The sequence below is a fragment of the Giraffa tippelskirchi genome, chromosome 1, assembly GCF_054371585.1.
Source record: "Giraffa tippelskirchi isolate mGirTip1 chromosome 1, T2T-mGirTip1v1.2.pri, whole genome shotgun sequence".
NCBI classification, from domain to species: domain Eukaryota; kingdom Metazoa; phylum Chordata; class Mammalia; order Artiodactyla; family Giraffidae; genus Giraffa; species Giraffa tippelskirchi.
Window position 1 is genome coordinate 128,336,872 of NC_137275.1, and position 17,554 is coordinate 128,354,425.

The 17,554-nt window shown below is 53.0% G+C and overlaps 1 protein-coding gene across 7 annotated transcripts in view; it reads right to left on the reverse strand.

Annotated features, from left to right (window-relative positions):
- The window catches only part of GATA4 (GATA binding protein 4), a 78,390-nt gene that overhangs the window by 46,361 nt on the left and 14,475 nt on the right, over window positions 1-17,554 (reverse strand). For 4 of the 7 annotated variants that reach the window (XM_081495584.1, XM_081495582.1, XM_081495585.1 and 1 more), the window contains exons 1-2: window positions 4,808-4,919; window positions 142-1,224 (exon numbers count right to left, since the gene is read on the reverse strand). In XM_081495584.1, the coding sequence (XP_081351710.1) occupies window positions 142-757 (616 nt within the window). In that variant the 5' untranslated portion in view covers window positions 758-1,224; window positions 4,808-4,919. Of the gene's footprint in view, window positions 1-141; window positions 1,225-4,807; window positions 4,920-16,213; window positions 16,395-17,554 lie in introns of those variants that run through there. The other 3 variants (XM_081495583.1, XM_081495580.1, XM_081495581.1) reach the window with 2 other exon arrangements.

Genomic DNA, 17,554 nt, shown 5'->3' on the forward strand with positions numbered 1-17,554 from the left:
TCTCCTTTCCTTGGAAACTCACGCATCCCTTCTATCTTCTGCCCCCACTCCCATATATTTGTGAAAAATTAAACGCCCCAAACAGGGCTCAGGGCTGCCTCTGTTCCGGCCCCGGGTACTCGCGCGGCATGCAGCACTCACCGAGATTGGGGTGTCGCGCGGCGGGGTTGGCTCGGCCGGGCAGGCTGTGCAGGACCGGGCTGTCGAAGGGTCCGGCGGAGGCGGCGGCGGCTGCGGCCCAGGACGCGCCCACGTCGGCCATGTAGGCGGGGTACGGGCTGGAGTAGGAGCCCGCGAAGCCGGCTCGCCCGTACTGCTCGCGGCCCGCCAGGCCCGCACCGGCAGCCCCGCCGCCACTGCTGTAGGCCGCGGCTTCCCGGGCCGCGGCGGCGGCGGCGGCTGCAGCCAGGGACCCAGTGGTGCCCGGGAAGGAGAAGCGCGGCGACACGGGCGGCGGGGTGTAGGCGGCTCCCTCGGCTCCCGCCTGGCTCCACCCTGGGCTGCCCTGCTGCGTCCCGGGGCCCGCGCCCGACGGCGCGGCTCCCGAGCTGCCGCCCGAGGCGGCCCCGGAGGCCGCGCCCCCGCCTCCGCCCTGGAGGTAGGACAGGCCGAGCACCGAGGAGGGCACCCGCGGCGTGGGCACGTAGACCGGCGAGGACGCGGCGCCCGCGCCGTGCATGAAGGCACCCGGGCCGCCCGCCTCGTAGGGCCCGGGAGGGGGCCCGTGGTTGGCGGCCATGGCCAGGCTCTGGTACATCGCCCCGCGCGCCCTCGCAGCGTCCGAGTCCTCGGGCCAAGGAGCAATGCGAAAAGAGAAAATAGTAACACAAAATAAAAAAAAAACGAATAATGTACAGGGGAGGGGCTGTCAAAAAAACCGGAGATCAAAAATCAAAGGTTAAAAAAAACCAAACTCCTTCAAAAATATATACATATTAAATCCAGCGTTGAGCAAAAAGACTCTGAGGTTCTGGTTTACTCAGGAAAATTCCAAATTGAATTTGTGGTTGTTCCCCTTGGTGGTGGAGTTGGGGGGTGGGGGGCGAGTCCACTAAAGGTCCTAGAGGATCCGAAGGCGCGGGATGGCGCCTGGGCGCGGAGCTCCTGCAGGGTGACGCGGGCCGGCCCGTCTTCAGAACACCCCGGCCTGGGGCACAGGGTGCGGTAGGCTGGCTCCAAGGCTGAGGGCCGGGCCGGCTCCTTTCCTCCGAGATATATCCGCGTCTAAAGAGGTAACGACAGAGGGAAACAAGTTCATCCAGTGCTTTCAGGGCCCATTTCCCCTAAGCTTGGTTGCTTCTCTCGCCCTACAAACAAAATAGCCACTCTCAGGGGCCCAGCTCCTCAGAAAGCTGATCTGCAGAGGCCCGTGGGGTCTGACCGCTGCAAGGAAGCTTCAGGGAGGGGCGCCTTAGAGACGTAGGGCTCTCCAGTTATTGGACGTGTAAATTACTGGTTGTGATCTCGATCAGCGTTTTTTTTTTTTTATTGCTTGTCAGGAAGGACTTTAATTTTACCTTATTTCTAGCATATTCTTGTCACAGTATTTTAAAAGACCAAGGGTTTTGAGTTTCCACGAAGAGCCTAGAAATCTAAGAAATCTCTTCCCAATTCCTTTCTCCCCCCACCTATCCCCAACTGATCCTGACTGTAAAAGAACTTTAGATTGCCCGCGTAAGACAAGGACAAACTTTATAAAATAAAAAAACCCAGCAACCTAAGAAACTTTTGTTTGCAATCTTTTTTGTTTGTTTGGGTTTTTTTTTTTTTTGCTTTTAAACTAGAGGCAGATTCTAAATATTTATAAATGAACACAGCGTCTGGTAAATCTCAGTGAAAAGGTTTGTGAACTCTTATCTATACAACTATACAATGTGGACATCAAATTAGACAAGATACATGTTTCTTACAAATAGTTTTATTTTGGAGATTTTGCAGACTGGATATTAAGATGAGAAAAGTGAGAGAAATATACAATCACTTTACAGAACTACAGAACTCACTAGATCTCCAATTCATTGAGTGGGTTTTTCATATGGAATCACAGGTCCACCCACGTATGGATTCAGAACACCAATGAGACTGCTTGGGGGACCAAAACAGTTTGTAGGACTTGATTATTTCCTTGCATCCTGTGTTTGATTTCACTAGGCAATTTTTATGATAAAAACTAAGAAGGCTACGTTCTGAAGCACCTGCTTGGCTCCAGGTCATTTTCTTCACAATTCCACTAAGTAGAAGTTTCTCTCCTCATTTTACAAAAGGCAGAACTGAAGCATCCAAAAGTTTTAAAACTCCTCTAAGAGCAAAGTACAGTTAAAAGGGGTGAGGACAAGATCTGAAGGTCTCCAGAGTTTAAGTTTGTCCAGTCCATGCTCACTTTTCTTGTTAAGAAAATGCAGCTACTCTTAACAATGTTTTTTATAATTGCAATGGCAAACTTATAGAATTATTAACTGAATTATGTACTAAATCCAGGCTCTGCCACTTACTAAATGAATGACTGTAGACACATTACTTAAACCCCATGCTTCAGTTTCTTCATTTGCAAAAATTCAAATATTAAAGGTAATTGTCTTGTAGGGTCACTGTGAGGATTATAAATTCTATATACTCGGCTATTATTACTATTACAGATTTCTAATGTATCAAAAGAAAGTGCTTCCAATGTATTATGTACTATAATTAATGGTCATCTTTATTCCAGTAAAAAGTTCTGGAAATAGAATTTCTAATATGCAATATATAATGCTTTTCATCACTTTTACAACATCACTAATAATAATGGGATAGCACTATATTATATAGTCTTATGTTAACTCTTAAATGGTTTATTATTTGCTTTCAAAACTCTGATAAATTATTGGTTTGGTGAACATTTCCTTCCAATAAGAAGTTTAGTTAGAGGATGGACATTAAAAAATTTGACCTGAGATCATGAACTTTCCCCTTCAAAAATGAACACAAAAAATTAATACTTAAAGGAATACCTAGGCTTCAATAAGTAAATTACACAGGTTTACCTTAATAAAATATTCAGTATTTAATTTTAAAATTCAATAGTTGACCTACTTCATTGAATTTTCTGGAATACTCCCTCAGTTCTAAAACAAACGTTATACATTTCTTTTCTCACATAGCTGCAGGAAAGGAAGATTTATAATTTTGTAATCCAATTTCCAATATACATACAGATGCTAACTTGACAAGCTTTAAAATGTAAACGCTAAAAATGCCATAAATCTAACGTTTGTCTTTACTGCATTCTCTGCCTTTTTAAAATGGCTGATACATTACCTAAGAGTTGGATTACTGAACAATAGAAGGTGGAGAAAATACCACTCTAGACCTTTCTGTTAAGACAAGAAATTAACTACTCCCTTTAAAAGACTGTTGCTTGTTTCTGTAATTGAGACTGCGATGCAGGCCACCCGGAGAGGATACAGACAGAACTCCTGAGAATGGCAGAAAAGGTCTGGTCTCTAGAGATTCAGGCTTGCGCCCAGTTTTCCCTCCTCCTGATCACTCATCCCAGTTCACCCCCGATTCACAGACCGGACAGGAATGCTTTTTTTCCTTACTGAGTTAGCGCACAGCCCTTTTCTGATCAATTTCTGCCAGCGGGGAGGATGGAGAGCGCCCTAACGTTCCCGTCCATTTACAGTCACTCCTGCTTCTTCGGTTCTGCTGGCGCCTTCACCCGCGGCCTGCTGCCTAGAAAACTGTCACACCCGAACGCACACACTAGCCGGCAATAATGAACCTGATCACTGAAGGGGACGTGGAGATCCAGAAGTGAGGGTGGGTGGGTGGAAATAACCCCGTCACCCCAATAAAAACTTTCTCTCTTTTAAAGCCTCTAACCTGCTCTAGGCTGCAGTTCCTTTACTGAGAAACACAGGAAATACTTCCCCGAGGCGCTTCCCCAACCTTCCCGGCAGCGCTGGCCCGGACTCCCACCAGCCCTGGGTCACTCCCCAACCCCTGCGACCAACCCCAAGGCCCCTCGTTCTCTCAGCCTGGTGGCAGCTCACCACCTGGGCATCCTCTGCTCCCCTAGATGATCCCCCAGCCCAAAGTCAAGCGACAGAATTTCGTGGGCGGGGTAGCTAGCCCTGGCCAGTTGGGGACATCACTGCTCTCCGCCCGGGTTCCCGCCCTTCCCTACCCCCCCACCCCGCCCCACTCCAGCTAATCTCATCCAGAAGCAGTGTGGGTGGGTGGGGTTGCCAGCTTCGTGAGGAGCGTTTAGTTCCCTGGACCCCGGATAGGAAGACTGGGAGGCATGAAAAGAGCAGGCGCTCAGCAGCCATTCCCGACTTCTGAGCGCCTCCCCGGGGCCCCGAGGCCCAGCTGCGCCGCCTCCACCGCCACTCTGTCGCCCACGGGCGACAGTCCTCCGTCTGAGTCTCTCCGTGTTCGAGCCGCCGGGCGGCTGGTCCCGGGTAGTTGGTCAGGGTGATTTCTCACGGCCATCATTGCCACCAAGGCCCAGTCCTGCGAGGTGCAGCCAAGGCTGGGAAATCCGCACGAGGGGCGGGGATTAAAAACGTCCAAGTTCACACAGAAAGAATTAGAAGCCCTTAGAAGATCCCTCTCCACTTTCCCCCTAAATCTCACTTAGCTTTAAAGAAACTGCTAAGCCAAAGGAGAGCCGGCTCTGGGCAAGGTTAGGGACCGGGGATGACCGACGTCTCCTTTCCACCCGCTAGTTACCTCTCTCTACTCCCAGGCAAGCCCGCGCGTAGGAGATCGGGGTGCCGCGACTAGGGAGAAAGAGCCAGGAGAGGGATGGGAAAAGGCGTACCTGCCGGGGCTCGAGCTTCCTGGGGGCCAGCGCGCGCTCTCCCGAGCGCCGCGGCAGCTTAGGCGGCGGCAGAGCTCCCGCAGCCTCCCTGCCTGCCGCCGCGGAGTCCCCCGGCTCGCGGCGCGGAGCCCCTGGCCCCTGCGCTCCGGCTCGCCGGCGTTGACTGGCCCGCGGGAGTCACGTGCAAGGGAAGGGGGCGGGGGTGCGCCGAGGCTGCTGTACCTCCACCCGGCGCCGGGCTGCGGGGCTGTTCAAAAAAACTCCCCCAGCAGGCAAAGTCCAGGCGCTGGGATCTCCTCGGAAAACGCCAAAGTGCTTCCGCCGGGGAGCGGGGCTTCACCTCACCGCCCTGCCTGAGGTCGATTCGATTTTGCGGTTTTGCCCTGGGTCAGCTTTATTAATGAGACCTCCCCTGCCTTCCACCTCGTCCCTCCTCCCCACGCCTCCCGGTGGTCGGGTTCCAGCCGAGGCTAGGGAGGCGGTGGGCGAGGGGCGGGGCTGATAAGGGGAAGGTGACCTCTTGGGAGCGACCCCGGCTCGGGTGTGGGGCGCTAGGTCACCGGGGAGTGCCCCGGCTGGCTGCAAGGCTCCGGGTGATAGTGGGTAGTGGGGATCCTCGTAGTCCAAGATCCCGGGTAGGTGGAAGAGACACCAAACTTGGACGGGCCTCCTCAATCGGAGCGCGGAGACCTAACCCGCCCTCCCTTTCACCTTCGAGGTAGCCCAGGGAGTCCGTGGGGATCCTGCCTACAGTTTTGTGTTTATGCAAAAAGTCCACGCTTTCATGGCGAAACTCCCAGCCCCTGCGGCCTCCTGCCTTCAGATCTTTCCGTTTTCTCTGCAGCCTGAGGCGCCGCCTCACTAATCTAAGAGACTTAGCAGGGGCTCGGGGAGCTCGGCAATCCAGCGGGGCTTCTCCGACGAGAGGACTCTTCCAGGGGCTCAGCACCCCGCCCCGAGCCGGCGCGAGAAGGGTGGCAGGCCTGAGTTTGGAGTCGGCGTCAGTGCCTAGAGGCCCCAGCGCAGCGGGGCTGCGAGCCGGAGAGTCCCTCAGACAGGTCTAAAGGTTAATAGAGCAATCACAGGGCCCTATTACCGCGTAAAAATAACCCATCGATTACCGCAGCCTTCAGCTCCAGATAACAGCCGGCCGGTGGCTCTCAAGCTTTCGGTTAAACTCCCCCCACCCGCCAAAGGTCGCGTTTCTATCCCTAGCGCAGGTTTCTCATGCCAGATTGGAGGGGTCGGGAGGGGGCCAGGATACCTTCCTGCAAGAAACCTGTGCGCCTCTGAAGTAAGGGTACAAGGCGAGACCCGCTTCCGCAGTCGGTAATCGGTCTTGGATTCCCGGCCTGCGCAAGGGCGATCCGGGCGCCGAGAATCAGGCTAGGATTCGGGGCTGGCTGGAAGGAAACCCCCAAAGGGATCGTGGCCAACTCATGGGGATTCTTAGGAAAATCCCGGAGGAAGGACTGAGCGCGGCTGCGCGGGGAAGTCTCTTCCCTGAGCGAAAGGTGCGGAGATCTAGAGGGGCTCAGGAGAAAGAGAGAGAACTGAGGTGCCCAGCAGAGGGGCGGAAGAGCTGCGCGCTGGCTGGACGAACCGACGCCGCTCCCTGGGCTGCTGCCTGCCGGGTCCCTTTGCGCCCCGGAAGCTGAGGGTGGCGTGCTAGGGGTCGGTCCTTTTTCCAGCTTCCCCTAACTCCTCGCCAGCGCCTTGCAGAGTTTGGCGCTGCAGATCCCAGCCCGGCAACTCAAGGGGGGGGTGATGTCTGGGGATCCCGGAGGCTGGACCTGGGGAAAGGCGCTTTCGCGGGGACACTCTGACAAGCGCACTTTCAGATGCAGCCGAGAAGGGTACACGGCTCCTGCGCTCTTTGAAACGGGTCCTCCTTCCCACTGGAGTGAGCGAGAAAGTCACGAAGAAAAAGGCCTGCGTCAGGGGCCTACGAGGGCTTCCTCAGGAGTTGAAAGGCTGAGCTCAGCCGAGCAGGAAGCTGCGTCGGCATCTCTCTTCTCCCTGGAAATTTGTGGCTCCAGCGATGCCCCAAGTCTCAGAGCTGCCTCCCGCGCGCGCGACCCCCAGAGGGCGAAAAGGGATGAACCTGGAGTCTGGACCTTGGAGCTTAGCATCTGGCGGAGCGGCCATCTGGACGTCCTCCCCAAAGCCAAGGACACGGCCGCTCCCACGCAGGCTACCTCCACAGTGCCGGGTCGGCCGCGGCGCGAGAGCGCGTGCTGCGGGTCGCATTAGCCGGGTAACCCGTAGCGAGCCTTGCCCCACTCCCCCCACCCCCAGTCTCCCGTACAATGGTGGGGTCACTTAGCAGTCCCGGCTGTGTATGGCTGTTGTGAGATCCCTGATGGAAGAGCCTGCTTTTTCTAAGCGCTTCCTTTCGAGGCAGCCGGGATTCACTAGGGGGCCACTCCAGGCAAGGCCTGCGACAGAGCTCCTTTACCATCCCCAACACCCACCCTACATCTCACCCCCCCCAACCCCCGACCCCCGGGCTCTCCTGTGTGCTGAAGCCCGGGAGTCCATGAAAGATTCCTTGCTTCTACGAAGGCTACTGGGACCAAGAATTTTGTGTCGATGTATTCTGTGTGCCCCCCACCTTTGGGCCCAGAGCCCCAAGTTTCTTCCGAAAGGGCCCAGCTCAAGGACAGTCCAGAGGGTGGTTGGCGAGCCGCCCGCTCTTTTAGGGTGTTTCTTTTTCCCTCGCTCCCTCCTTCCTTCCTTCGCTCGCCCCCTCCCTCCCTTGGGCGAGGCGGGAGCCGCCGGGCCGGCTCGCCGTTGCCAGGAGCAGAGAGCATTTCAAGGCCTCGCTGGCCCGCGGGCTGGAGGAGGTTTATCGGCTGCCGCTAAGTTCCCAGGCTTCTCCCACGTTCAGGAGGCCGCTAGGAAGGGGGGCAGGAGTGGGGGGGGGGCGTTGTGCTTGGAGGTTCGACTCCTGGCTATTTTTAAGGAGAAGGCTCTGAACTGGCCTGGGATATGGCCCAACCCTATTCACGTCCTCTTTCCGCTTTTCTTTCCCATAGTCTGCAAGGAAAATGTAATACTGTGAAAGTCTTTGACCTCTTTTACTAGGAGTCTGGGTCTAATAAAGAGTCAAGTGGTGAGATTTTTAGAGAAATAAGAATTACTAAGATGTGCTTTATGCTTAAAAAAAAAAATCTCTCCAGGACGCAATAATAAGATGCGTTTTCTTGCTCCATGAAGACCTCTGGGACTTGAGCCGGTCCATACCTTAGAGACACGTCTGTAGGCAGGACACATTGGACACAGGGATCGGAACTCTAATTCCCTGAAAAAGAAGTTAATAAGCAGTGGACGATGGGATTCACAGTGACACTAGCGAGGGTCTCTCCGTGCAGGGTTCTCCGGATTTCCTGGTGGGACCGGAGCGGGCTTGCTTTAAGCCGAGCGCAAGGCGGTGCCACAATCTAGGTTCTGGCTGGTGCAGTCGTTGGGGACCCCGCAGAAATCAGCCTCGGCGGCCGCCAGCCCTGAAAACCAACGACGCCTGAAATAGTGGGCCCCCAAAGTCTTCTAATCAAGAAACCCGCAAAGAGAGACAACCAGGGAGGGGACCGGAAAAGTCACCCCTCGTCCTGTGTAACGAATTCCCCCGAGGTGTGGACGATACTCTGCGAGTCTGTGCACAAGGACTCTGGGCAGACGGGCAAAGGGACCCGCGCTGAAGCGTTTGCCGGCTCCAGTCCCCTCGCCGCCCTCCAATTCCCCGGCCGGGCCTGGCTCTGAGGGCGATTCCTTCTCCCTCTCCGACAGTCGGTCCTCAATCGCGGAGCCCGCACTGAGCGCAGCTCAACCCTCCGCGAGTGGAGCACCGAGGACCAGGGTGAGGAGCAGGGCCGATCCCCGTGGACGGAAAAATGCAGAACTAATTAAGCTAGTAGACTTTCTTTCCCTCCTGAGCCCTGTGCCTTGGCACTGGGGATTCTTGGTGGGAAGGGGGCATAGAGACCCCCGCCCCCACCCTGTGGGTACCGTGCTCAGCACCCCGAAAAGCAATCACCAGCCTCGAGGTCGGCAGACGTGCGGGGAGAAGGCAGCCCAGCTTCTTAATTGTCAAACTTGTAAAAATACTACCCGGTGTTGCTAGGCGAAGCTATGCTCTCACAGATCGCAAACGCTTCCTCCTGCTTCCGGCCCTGAGGACTAGAGTTTTTGGCACAGCCTACCATATTTTAGAGTCATTTCCAGATTACAGAACACTTTCAAATTCCTTTTTTTTTCCTTCGAGGAAACAACAGCATCGCCGTGCTAGAGGGAGAGATATTCGCGTCCTCAAACAAATGGGAACTCAGAGACCCAGAGCGGATAAGACCCTTGTTGGAGGTGGCAAAGCCAGTGCTCTCTGACATAGGTCTCGAATCTAGATTTCTGAGTCTTAATTCTTTTATCTATTCTACTTAATGGAGAGGGAAATGGCAACCCACTGCTGTATTTTTCCCTAGAGAATCCCAGGGACAGAGGAGCCTGGTGGGCTGCCGTCTATGGGGTCGCACAGAGTCGGACACGACTGAAGCGACTTAGCAGCAGCAGCATTCTACTTAATATCGAGTTTCTGTAACGAAACGCTTTTTAAAACCCTCATTTTGCTTTTCAAATATTTCTAAATTTCATTGAATATGTCTCACATTTAAAAATTAAAATCAAGGTTAAATAAAACAGCTCGTCTCATAATCTAAGAACCCGTGGGAAGGGAAAGAAAGGCTAAAAGGAGTCTCTACGTTTTCATTAATTTCGGGAAGGATGCCAAAAGTTTTTTGAATGGGGAGAGTGATCCTCAGGTCCCGGGGCAGCAGAGGCCAGAACTGAAACCCGGTCCAGGCGCCCGCAAGTCCCGGCTTTGCCGCCAGCGGGGCGCGGAGCGCGGAGCACCGGGCGCCCTGCGGCCAGGCTGACGCCCTCTCATGCGCTCCTCTTCCTTCTCCCAGCCTGGCTCCCTCTCCTCTTCCTCACTGAGGACTTCGGTGGGGGTTGGGGGCGGAGGGCGGGGCAACAGTCGCTAGCGGAGCTTCTTGCACCCACTGCCCTGGCTGCCCTGAGCCTGCAGAATCTTTGAGCTGGCTGGAGGAGCCCTACTCTTTGGGACCTAAGCTGCCACCTCTGGGCTCTCTCTTGGTGATATGGGCACCATTCTTTCACTTGTGGACTCTCCCTCCCCCCTCCTCTGTCAGGGACTATTGAAGTTGCAGCACTGGCTGTGCCCAGTACAGAGGAAGAGCACAATAAATGTTCCTGGAATACAAAAAAAAAAAACAGTGAATTTGCTTAATCCCTAGGCCTTCTGTTCCCCAAAGTTAGAAATTCGTTTATCTGTGGCTGCTTATACACACCCCTTCCTCCTCCACACATGCCAGAATGCAGGATGTATGAGGGCAGCAGGGGTTGGTACGTAGTAGCTGCCCAGTAAATGTTTGTTGAATGATTACAACTACAAAAGGAATTGCTAATGGAATCTCTCAGAGTTGCTGGGAATTGGAGCACAGAACACTCTCTCAAAAGGGAGTGAGTCTCCTGGCATACAGTAGGTGTTCAGAGTCACCACCATTTCTCTAAGAAGAACCCTGAGGCCCAGGCCAGACACAGGGAGAGGAAGGCCCACTCTGAGTCTCTGGGGAGTGTTTATCTGTGCAGCTGCCTATAAATCTCCCACCCAAATCTAGGCTGCCTCTAAGGAGACCCAGAGACCAAGGACTCTGGGGTCTGCAGGAAGAAGGGATTTCCAGGAGCAGTCAGGATTTCAGAGGTTGAGCTCTGCTAGGAACCAGGTTAGGCATTGAGGCTATAGCGATTGGAGACAGAAGCTGCCAGGCTCCTTGGGACAAAGGCCGACAAGCGACAAGCAACAAGCGATGCCAGGTGTATTGTCTCCCAGTAGGGAGGGTGGAGGGCCCAGACCCCTACATTTTGGAAAGCTGGAGGGACCCTGTGGGTTAGTAGGACCAAGAAAAAAAAATGAGGGAGGAATGGAGACAGAAACAAGAGGAAGCTGAGAAAGGGGAGAGAGACAAAAGAAGGCAGGCAGAAATGACAGAGAAAAGACCGGCCTGAGAACCCAGAGGGGCTTCCCTGGAGACTCAGTCAGGGACAGGATTCGTTCAATCCTTAAACAACTCATTCATCCAGTCATTCATCCTATTTTTATTGAGCACCTACTCAGTGCCAGGAGCTTTCTGAGGTGCTGGGATTCAACATAGAACAAAATAGAGAAAAATTCTGCCTGGGAAGCTTACATTCTATAAGAGGAAGACAGAGAAGAAGTAAGTCAAATACAGAGTGTTAGGCCATGTGGAGTGTTAGGGAAAAAACAGCAGGGAAAGGACTGGCAGAGGGCAGAGAGTTACAAGGACCCGGGAAAAGAGGGGGTGTCAACAGGAGAGGGAAACACAGACTCAGAGAAGGAAGAGATAGGAGTCAAGAGACCAGGAGACAGAAATAGAGAGTGAGACCCCCAGGGAGAGGGGAGGCCAAGGAGAGAACTGGGAAGGAAAGGCCAGGGCTGCCGGATGGAGGAGAGGGGACCCCGCAGGGAGACTTCAATTCCAAACCGTGCCCTCAAAGCCCCTCCAGCGCCCGGAGAGCTGCCAGTCCAAGACCCCAACACGCATATCGGGGATCTGTGGGGCCACTGGAGACGCGGTGTTCCCAGCGCCAGCCTGGGCCGGTTTCCGCACAGGCCTCCCCCTGCACCCTTCCCGGGGCCACTGAGCCCGAGGTGACCCGGAGCTGGAGAAGACGCCCAGGCAGGCGCCGCGACCTGGCGGCAGAGCGAGAGACAGGAAAGTGTCAAGGAAGCGTGAAGCTCAAGGGCAAAAACAGCATCTCCTCCCTGCCCCCCAACCCCCATTCCCTGGAAGTCTCTCCGCCCTGGGCAGGCGGCTCCCAGAGCCAAGGCCATAGGGCTGGGGGCTGGTGGCTGGAAGCCCTGCGATCCTGCACGTGGCGGAGGAGCCTCTCTGCCCAGGCCTGGGCTTCCCTATAGTGGACCTGAAGTTCGATCAGAGGCCACCACTTCTCAATGGCAGCAGGCGTCTGAAGAGAGAGGGCTGCCCTCTCTCACACACCCCTGGGCACTTGGAGATAATTATTTATTGTTGTTGTTGTTCAGTCACTCAGTTGTGTCCAACTCTTTGAGACCTCATGGACTGCAGTACACCAGGCTTCCCTGTCCTTCATCATCTCCCGAAGCTTGCTCAAACTCATGTCCATTGAGTCAATGATGCCATCCAACCATCTTGACCTCTGTCGTCCCCTTCTCCTCCTGCCCCCAGTCTTTCCTGGCATCAGGGTCTTTTCTAATGAGTCAGTTCTTGGCATCAGGTGGCCAAAGTATTGGTTATTTATTAATTATTTGTAAATGATTGGTCCTGCAACAGCAGAAGAAGGAAGTGGAAGGCGTGGAGCTTCCCACACATCTCTCAAAAGAGTATTTGTTGTATCTTGACCTGAGTGAGGAGAAAGACTGGAAGATCCCTGATGTTCCATTTCTCTGGGCTAGTTTCAACTTCCCTGTTGTCCATTCTCCTGCATCCGCCTGTTTGAGTGAAAGACAAGGGTGCTCTACCTTTAAAGTCTGCTTTCTTCCACAGCCCAAGCCCTTTGTAGCAGAGGTGCTAATCAACAGCAAGATGCCAAAGGGCCAGGAACTAAAGGGGGAAAAATAGAGAGGCAAAGGTCTAAAAGAAATGGAATAATCAGCACCTAGATGGGGAAGAGTTGGCAGGGTTTCACTCTGGGAGGTGAAGAGCCCAACCCCAGAAGCCTCTTCACACAGAGCCTGTCTTCCCTCCCCCATCTCATACCACCTCTCACAGGGGCTAGGATCTTTCCCCCGTGAGGGCAAGAATCTGCACCTCTACCCCAGGAAGTCTCTGGAGATGCCCTGTTCCCATAGCCCACACACTTCTTGGTTTTGGATAAGGATGTAATGGAGGGTTCAGAGCAGACAGAATATGACACAGCTTTACCTGACAAGAACAATCAAATTCTCATCACTAGGTGAGTAATTGGTCTTTATTCCTCTTCAAAAGCCCTGAGCTCTCATTCTCTCTCCTCTTCTCTTCCTTCCCAACCTCCCCACCTCCACATACTGTGACATCCCCTCCCCAAACTTCCTGAACATGGCTGCTCAGCAGATGAATTATTTGCAACCCGCCTCAGGATAAGACAAGCTCAATGCAAGTTGTGTTTTAACCTATAAAAGAGGATTGCTGGCATCTTTAAACTTACAGTTTTATTCATAATTATCCCAAACTGGAAGCCACAGAAATGATCCTCAACTGTAAAATAGATAAACAGAGGGACATCCATGCAAGGGAATACTACTCAGAAACAAAAAAAGAATGAACTACAAATACACCCAACAACACGAAAGAATGTCAAGTGCACTAGGGTTGCATCAAAGAGGTGGAACTCAAAAGACTAAATGAATCCATTTATCTGACATTGTCACAAAGGCGAAACCACAGGGATAGAAAAGAGAGGTTTGCAGGGGCAGGAGGGTGGAGGAGAGGTGACAGCAAAGGGGGAGGAGGAAATTTGGGGGTATGTTGGAACTAGTCTATATCTTGATTGTGGTGGTGGTCACACCATTTGTGTGTTTGTCAAAACTGTACACTAAAAAGGGTGAATTTACTGTATGTAAGTTTTACCTCAATAAATCAGAAAGAGGGGGTTTGAAAAAGTATCTTTGAAAAACCAGGGGGTTGAAGAGTATTTCTGGGGCAGGATAAAATTCTTCAGACCCTGTTCTCTCTGTTTCCACACACACACACACACACACACATACACACATACACCTCCAGTCTTTAGTGAGACTTCACATCCCTGGTACATGTTTCACTCCCACCTAAGATACTTCATAAAAGTGATTTATATACAGAAGACAGCCTTGCATCTCTTCTTTTGGCGTTCCTTCCTGAAGGAAGGGTGGTTGTTCACTCATTCTGACAGTCCCCGGAACCAGGTAGCAGAGGCTGAGAAATTGCTAAGTCACTTTCAATCACATTGCTGCTCCCCAAGGCAACCAGCTGGCAGGAAATGAAGAGTGGAGAGACCCAGTTGGCCAAAACCTAGTCAGTCAGAGGAGACTGGGTTTTCTCCAGCTGGCCCCATGAGGTAACAGTAAGCCAAGATGTGCCCTTGAGAGCATGAGTTTGGCCCCAAGAGTAGAACTGTATTTCCCTTATTCCATTTGGTTTAACGTGACCTTTTCTATACACGATCATATTCAACCCTCACAACAGTTCTGCAGGATAAGTTGTTCTGACTCTGATTCTTATATCAATTTTCATTACACTCAGATACAGTTCATGACTTGCCTGTGGAAAGGCTACCATGTAGGTAGATAGTAACCAGGAAAAAAGTGCGCATTATTCCAGATAAAATTGCACTTTTTACCTGTATCTACAGAAATCATGGTCTAGTGGACATCACAAGCCAGCCCAAAGCCACTGACTACCTGGACCATAGGATGGCTCTGATGTCTTTCCTGCTCAATAAAAGTGGTGTGAGTGTGTGCATTCATTTCTACCCCTTCCAAGAGTTGTTGATATCATTGTTTCTAACTCCAATGAAATGAATGCTAACATTAACAGACACCCATTGGTCTTTGGCTTTAATCTCATTCTGTTCACGTGAATTAAAAAACCAATAGCACCAACAATCACAAAAGACCACCATCTACAAAGACAGAACAAAACCCCACAAAATACTGTTTTCTGTTAGAAATAAAGCCAACAGATTGGCTCTGTCAATTTCTCTTATTCTCCTCCCCACCCTTTGACAGCTTGCTAATTTGGCAGTGGAAGATCCAAAAGGTGGGAAGGAAAGGGAAGAAGTAAAAAGCATGCAGGAAGCCACAACTGGGAGAGCCTGTGACCATAGCATCCTGGGGAAAAAAAAACAAAAAACTCTGGGGGCCAAGAGAGATCTGATCCTACCCCCAGGCAACCTTGAGTAAATCAAGAGTCAGGCTCTGTCTCTCCTGAAATGAGACAAAACACCATAATCTGAGAGTTCTTTCGGCTTGTGTCCACTGAACTTGTATTACTTGGATTCCCTTACAAGTATTGCAAGTTACATGGCAAACATGTATTTAATGCTTGCTGTGTGCCAGGCATCAGGCAAACTTGGAGATCTAAGGATGAACACTAGTCTCCACCTTCAAACTGGTTCAGACCAGTGAGGAAAAAGAGCCCTGCAAACAGGCAACGGGAAAAGTGCTGCAACAGAGAAATTAGAAGAGAAACCACCTTAATGCCTGGAGGGGCTGAGAGTGGGGGAGTAGGTGGGAAGAGGAAGTAAATAATTCAAGGAACTCTATTATTTTTATATGTAGGTGTTTCCCCCCCCCATACGTTTACCTCATTTACTCTTCTCTTTCTAGACCTCAGCACGCGCGTACTCACACGCGTGTACACACACGTACACACACACACACACACGCAGGCGGCGATATGACTTCGGGGCAAGAAATTGTGTGGACCTTGTAGAGTTCATGCACTAGCGGGCACACCGAGAACCTACAACACGCACGACTTCGTTCATTCCACATATTTGATGACAATCATGCATATGGATCGTGGGTCCCGCCCAGTGCCCAAGTGGCCGGCGCGTGGGCTGGGAATCCGGGGTCAGGAGACCTAGGCTGTCTTTCTCATCGCCACCAAGTTGCGTGATCTCAGGCATGTCCACTCCCCACTCTGTCTCAGTTTCCTCATCTGTGAAATGGGCGGGCTGTGTTAGATCATTTGTAAGCTCCCTTGTGGCTCTCTAAAAGCAATGAGCACGTCCTTAAAAGACTCTGAAATTAGGAACTGGAATAAAGTCAAATATTTGTTGATGAATAGAAAACGCTGCCTCCGAGTTGCGCGGGGCTGTTTTCGGGCTACGTGGAGTCGGTCCGGCTCCTTGGTGACCGCTGGACTTTCCTGTCCCGCTCTCCGGAGGGGCCGTCGGCTCCTGGCCAGCGCCCGCCCCCCGCGCGGGGTGCCCTGCGCCTCGGGCCGCGCGGGCGGGTGATGGATGGCCACGGAGCCGGCGGCCTGTCAGGCCTTATTGATGAGGTGCGCGCCGACAGCCGCCGCGTAACCCGAGGCGGCGGGCGGCGAGCGCGGGGCGGCAGGCGGGCGCAGACTCTGCGGCGCTCGGGGTCAGCCCCCGGCCGGCCGCCCCCGCCCCGCGGCGCGCCCCAGATCGGCTCAGCGGAGGGGGCGGCGGGCCCTGAAGCACTTCCCCAGCCCGGCGCCCGGTGCGCGGCCCAGCTTCCTCCAGGCTGTGGCCCGGCTTCCCGCCCCCGCTTGCCCGCGCCACTTCCCCCAGGACGACGCTGCAGCCTCCTGGGCGGAAGCCCCAAGCCCGGACCTCGGCTCTTACCCGGCAGCCGCAGTCCGTGCCAGGGTCCGAGCTCGGAGCCTGCCCTCTCCAGCCGCGCACCGGGGGAGAGGAGCGCCTTTCCCAGCGGAGGGGCCGCGTAGTAGCCCTTGCTACGCAGCTCAGGACGGGAATCGTCAGTTTCTCGGGCATCACTCACGCCCGCTCGAGCGCAGCAAAATCAGGACCCCGACGCACATTCCATTTGAGTTCATCGAATTTTTACATAATAATAGAAACCAAGACAGGTAGATAAATTAAACTCCGTGCACCTACATGTAAAGACGGTAAGTTTCCAGCTTGTAATCCCACCCCCTTCCATTTTTGTACATTTCTAATGTTCCGATTGCGCGTTTATAATAGCGAAGACACTTCACTTGCTTGAAAAACTACGTTCCACCTTAGTTCACGCGCAACCTCACGCTCACTCTCCCGTTTCCACCCTCCTCCATCTTGTTTTTGGTCAGTTTTTCTTCCCCGCTGCCTTTCAGACCAGAAAAGCGGGCACTCTGACCTCCTAACAGGTTTTGTAACTAGGGCAAGTTGCCTTCCTCCTCTGACTTTCTACTGAAAGCCCCCAGGGTCACCTTCTCTGTTGGTGACACTCATGTGGGGGGAGGGGTCATGATCATAGCACCCGCAAAGCACTTTCAGTGAGAACTGAAGGAGTAAGTCAACTCTGGAGACAACTTAACAGGAAGTGCTAAAGGGCTCAGATTTTTCTTTTGTCCCCCCGCCCCGGCCCCCACCCCACCACCCCGCCCCTCACCCCAGTCTGAGTTGAGGGCTAGCTCTGACAAGTAAGGGCCTTCATTCTACGTTAGATGTGACCTAAGAACGGGGAACAGGTAGTCTTTTCTTTGGGACGCAGTAGGGAAAGTGGAAGGAGGCAGTGTGGCCCGAGACTCACAGTAAAAAGCAGCTTTGGCCAGGGAGTCGGATCTAGGGGTCAGGTGTCTGGTGGAAACTCATTGATTTGAAGTTGGAAGTTTTGGGTTCTAATCCCGACTCCGCAGGACCACAGGCAAATCGCTTCTTTGCTCTTTAGTTTTCTGTCTGTAAGTAGCAGAGGCTGGATCCTTTCCTACACCAACACTTGGTGACTCTAAAGCTCCCTAAGTGGGCATCTCCAAATAGTGCCATTCTGTCCCTCAAAAGGTTCTATAACAAGGGGCTCACTGCTGATCCCACACAGAGGAAGGGTAGGAACACCAGACCTCTAAGTCTGAACTCAATTTTAGCCACAGATAATGAGTGTGTTCAGTGAGGAACCCAAAATGTCTATATCATAGACATCTGCATGTCTATGATAGAAGGCTCAGACTGCAGATAAAACTTCTGCCC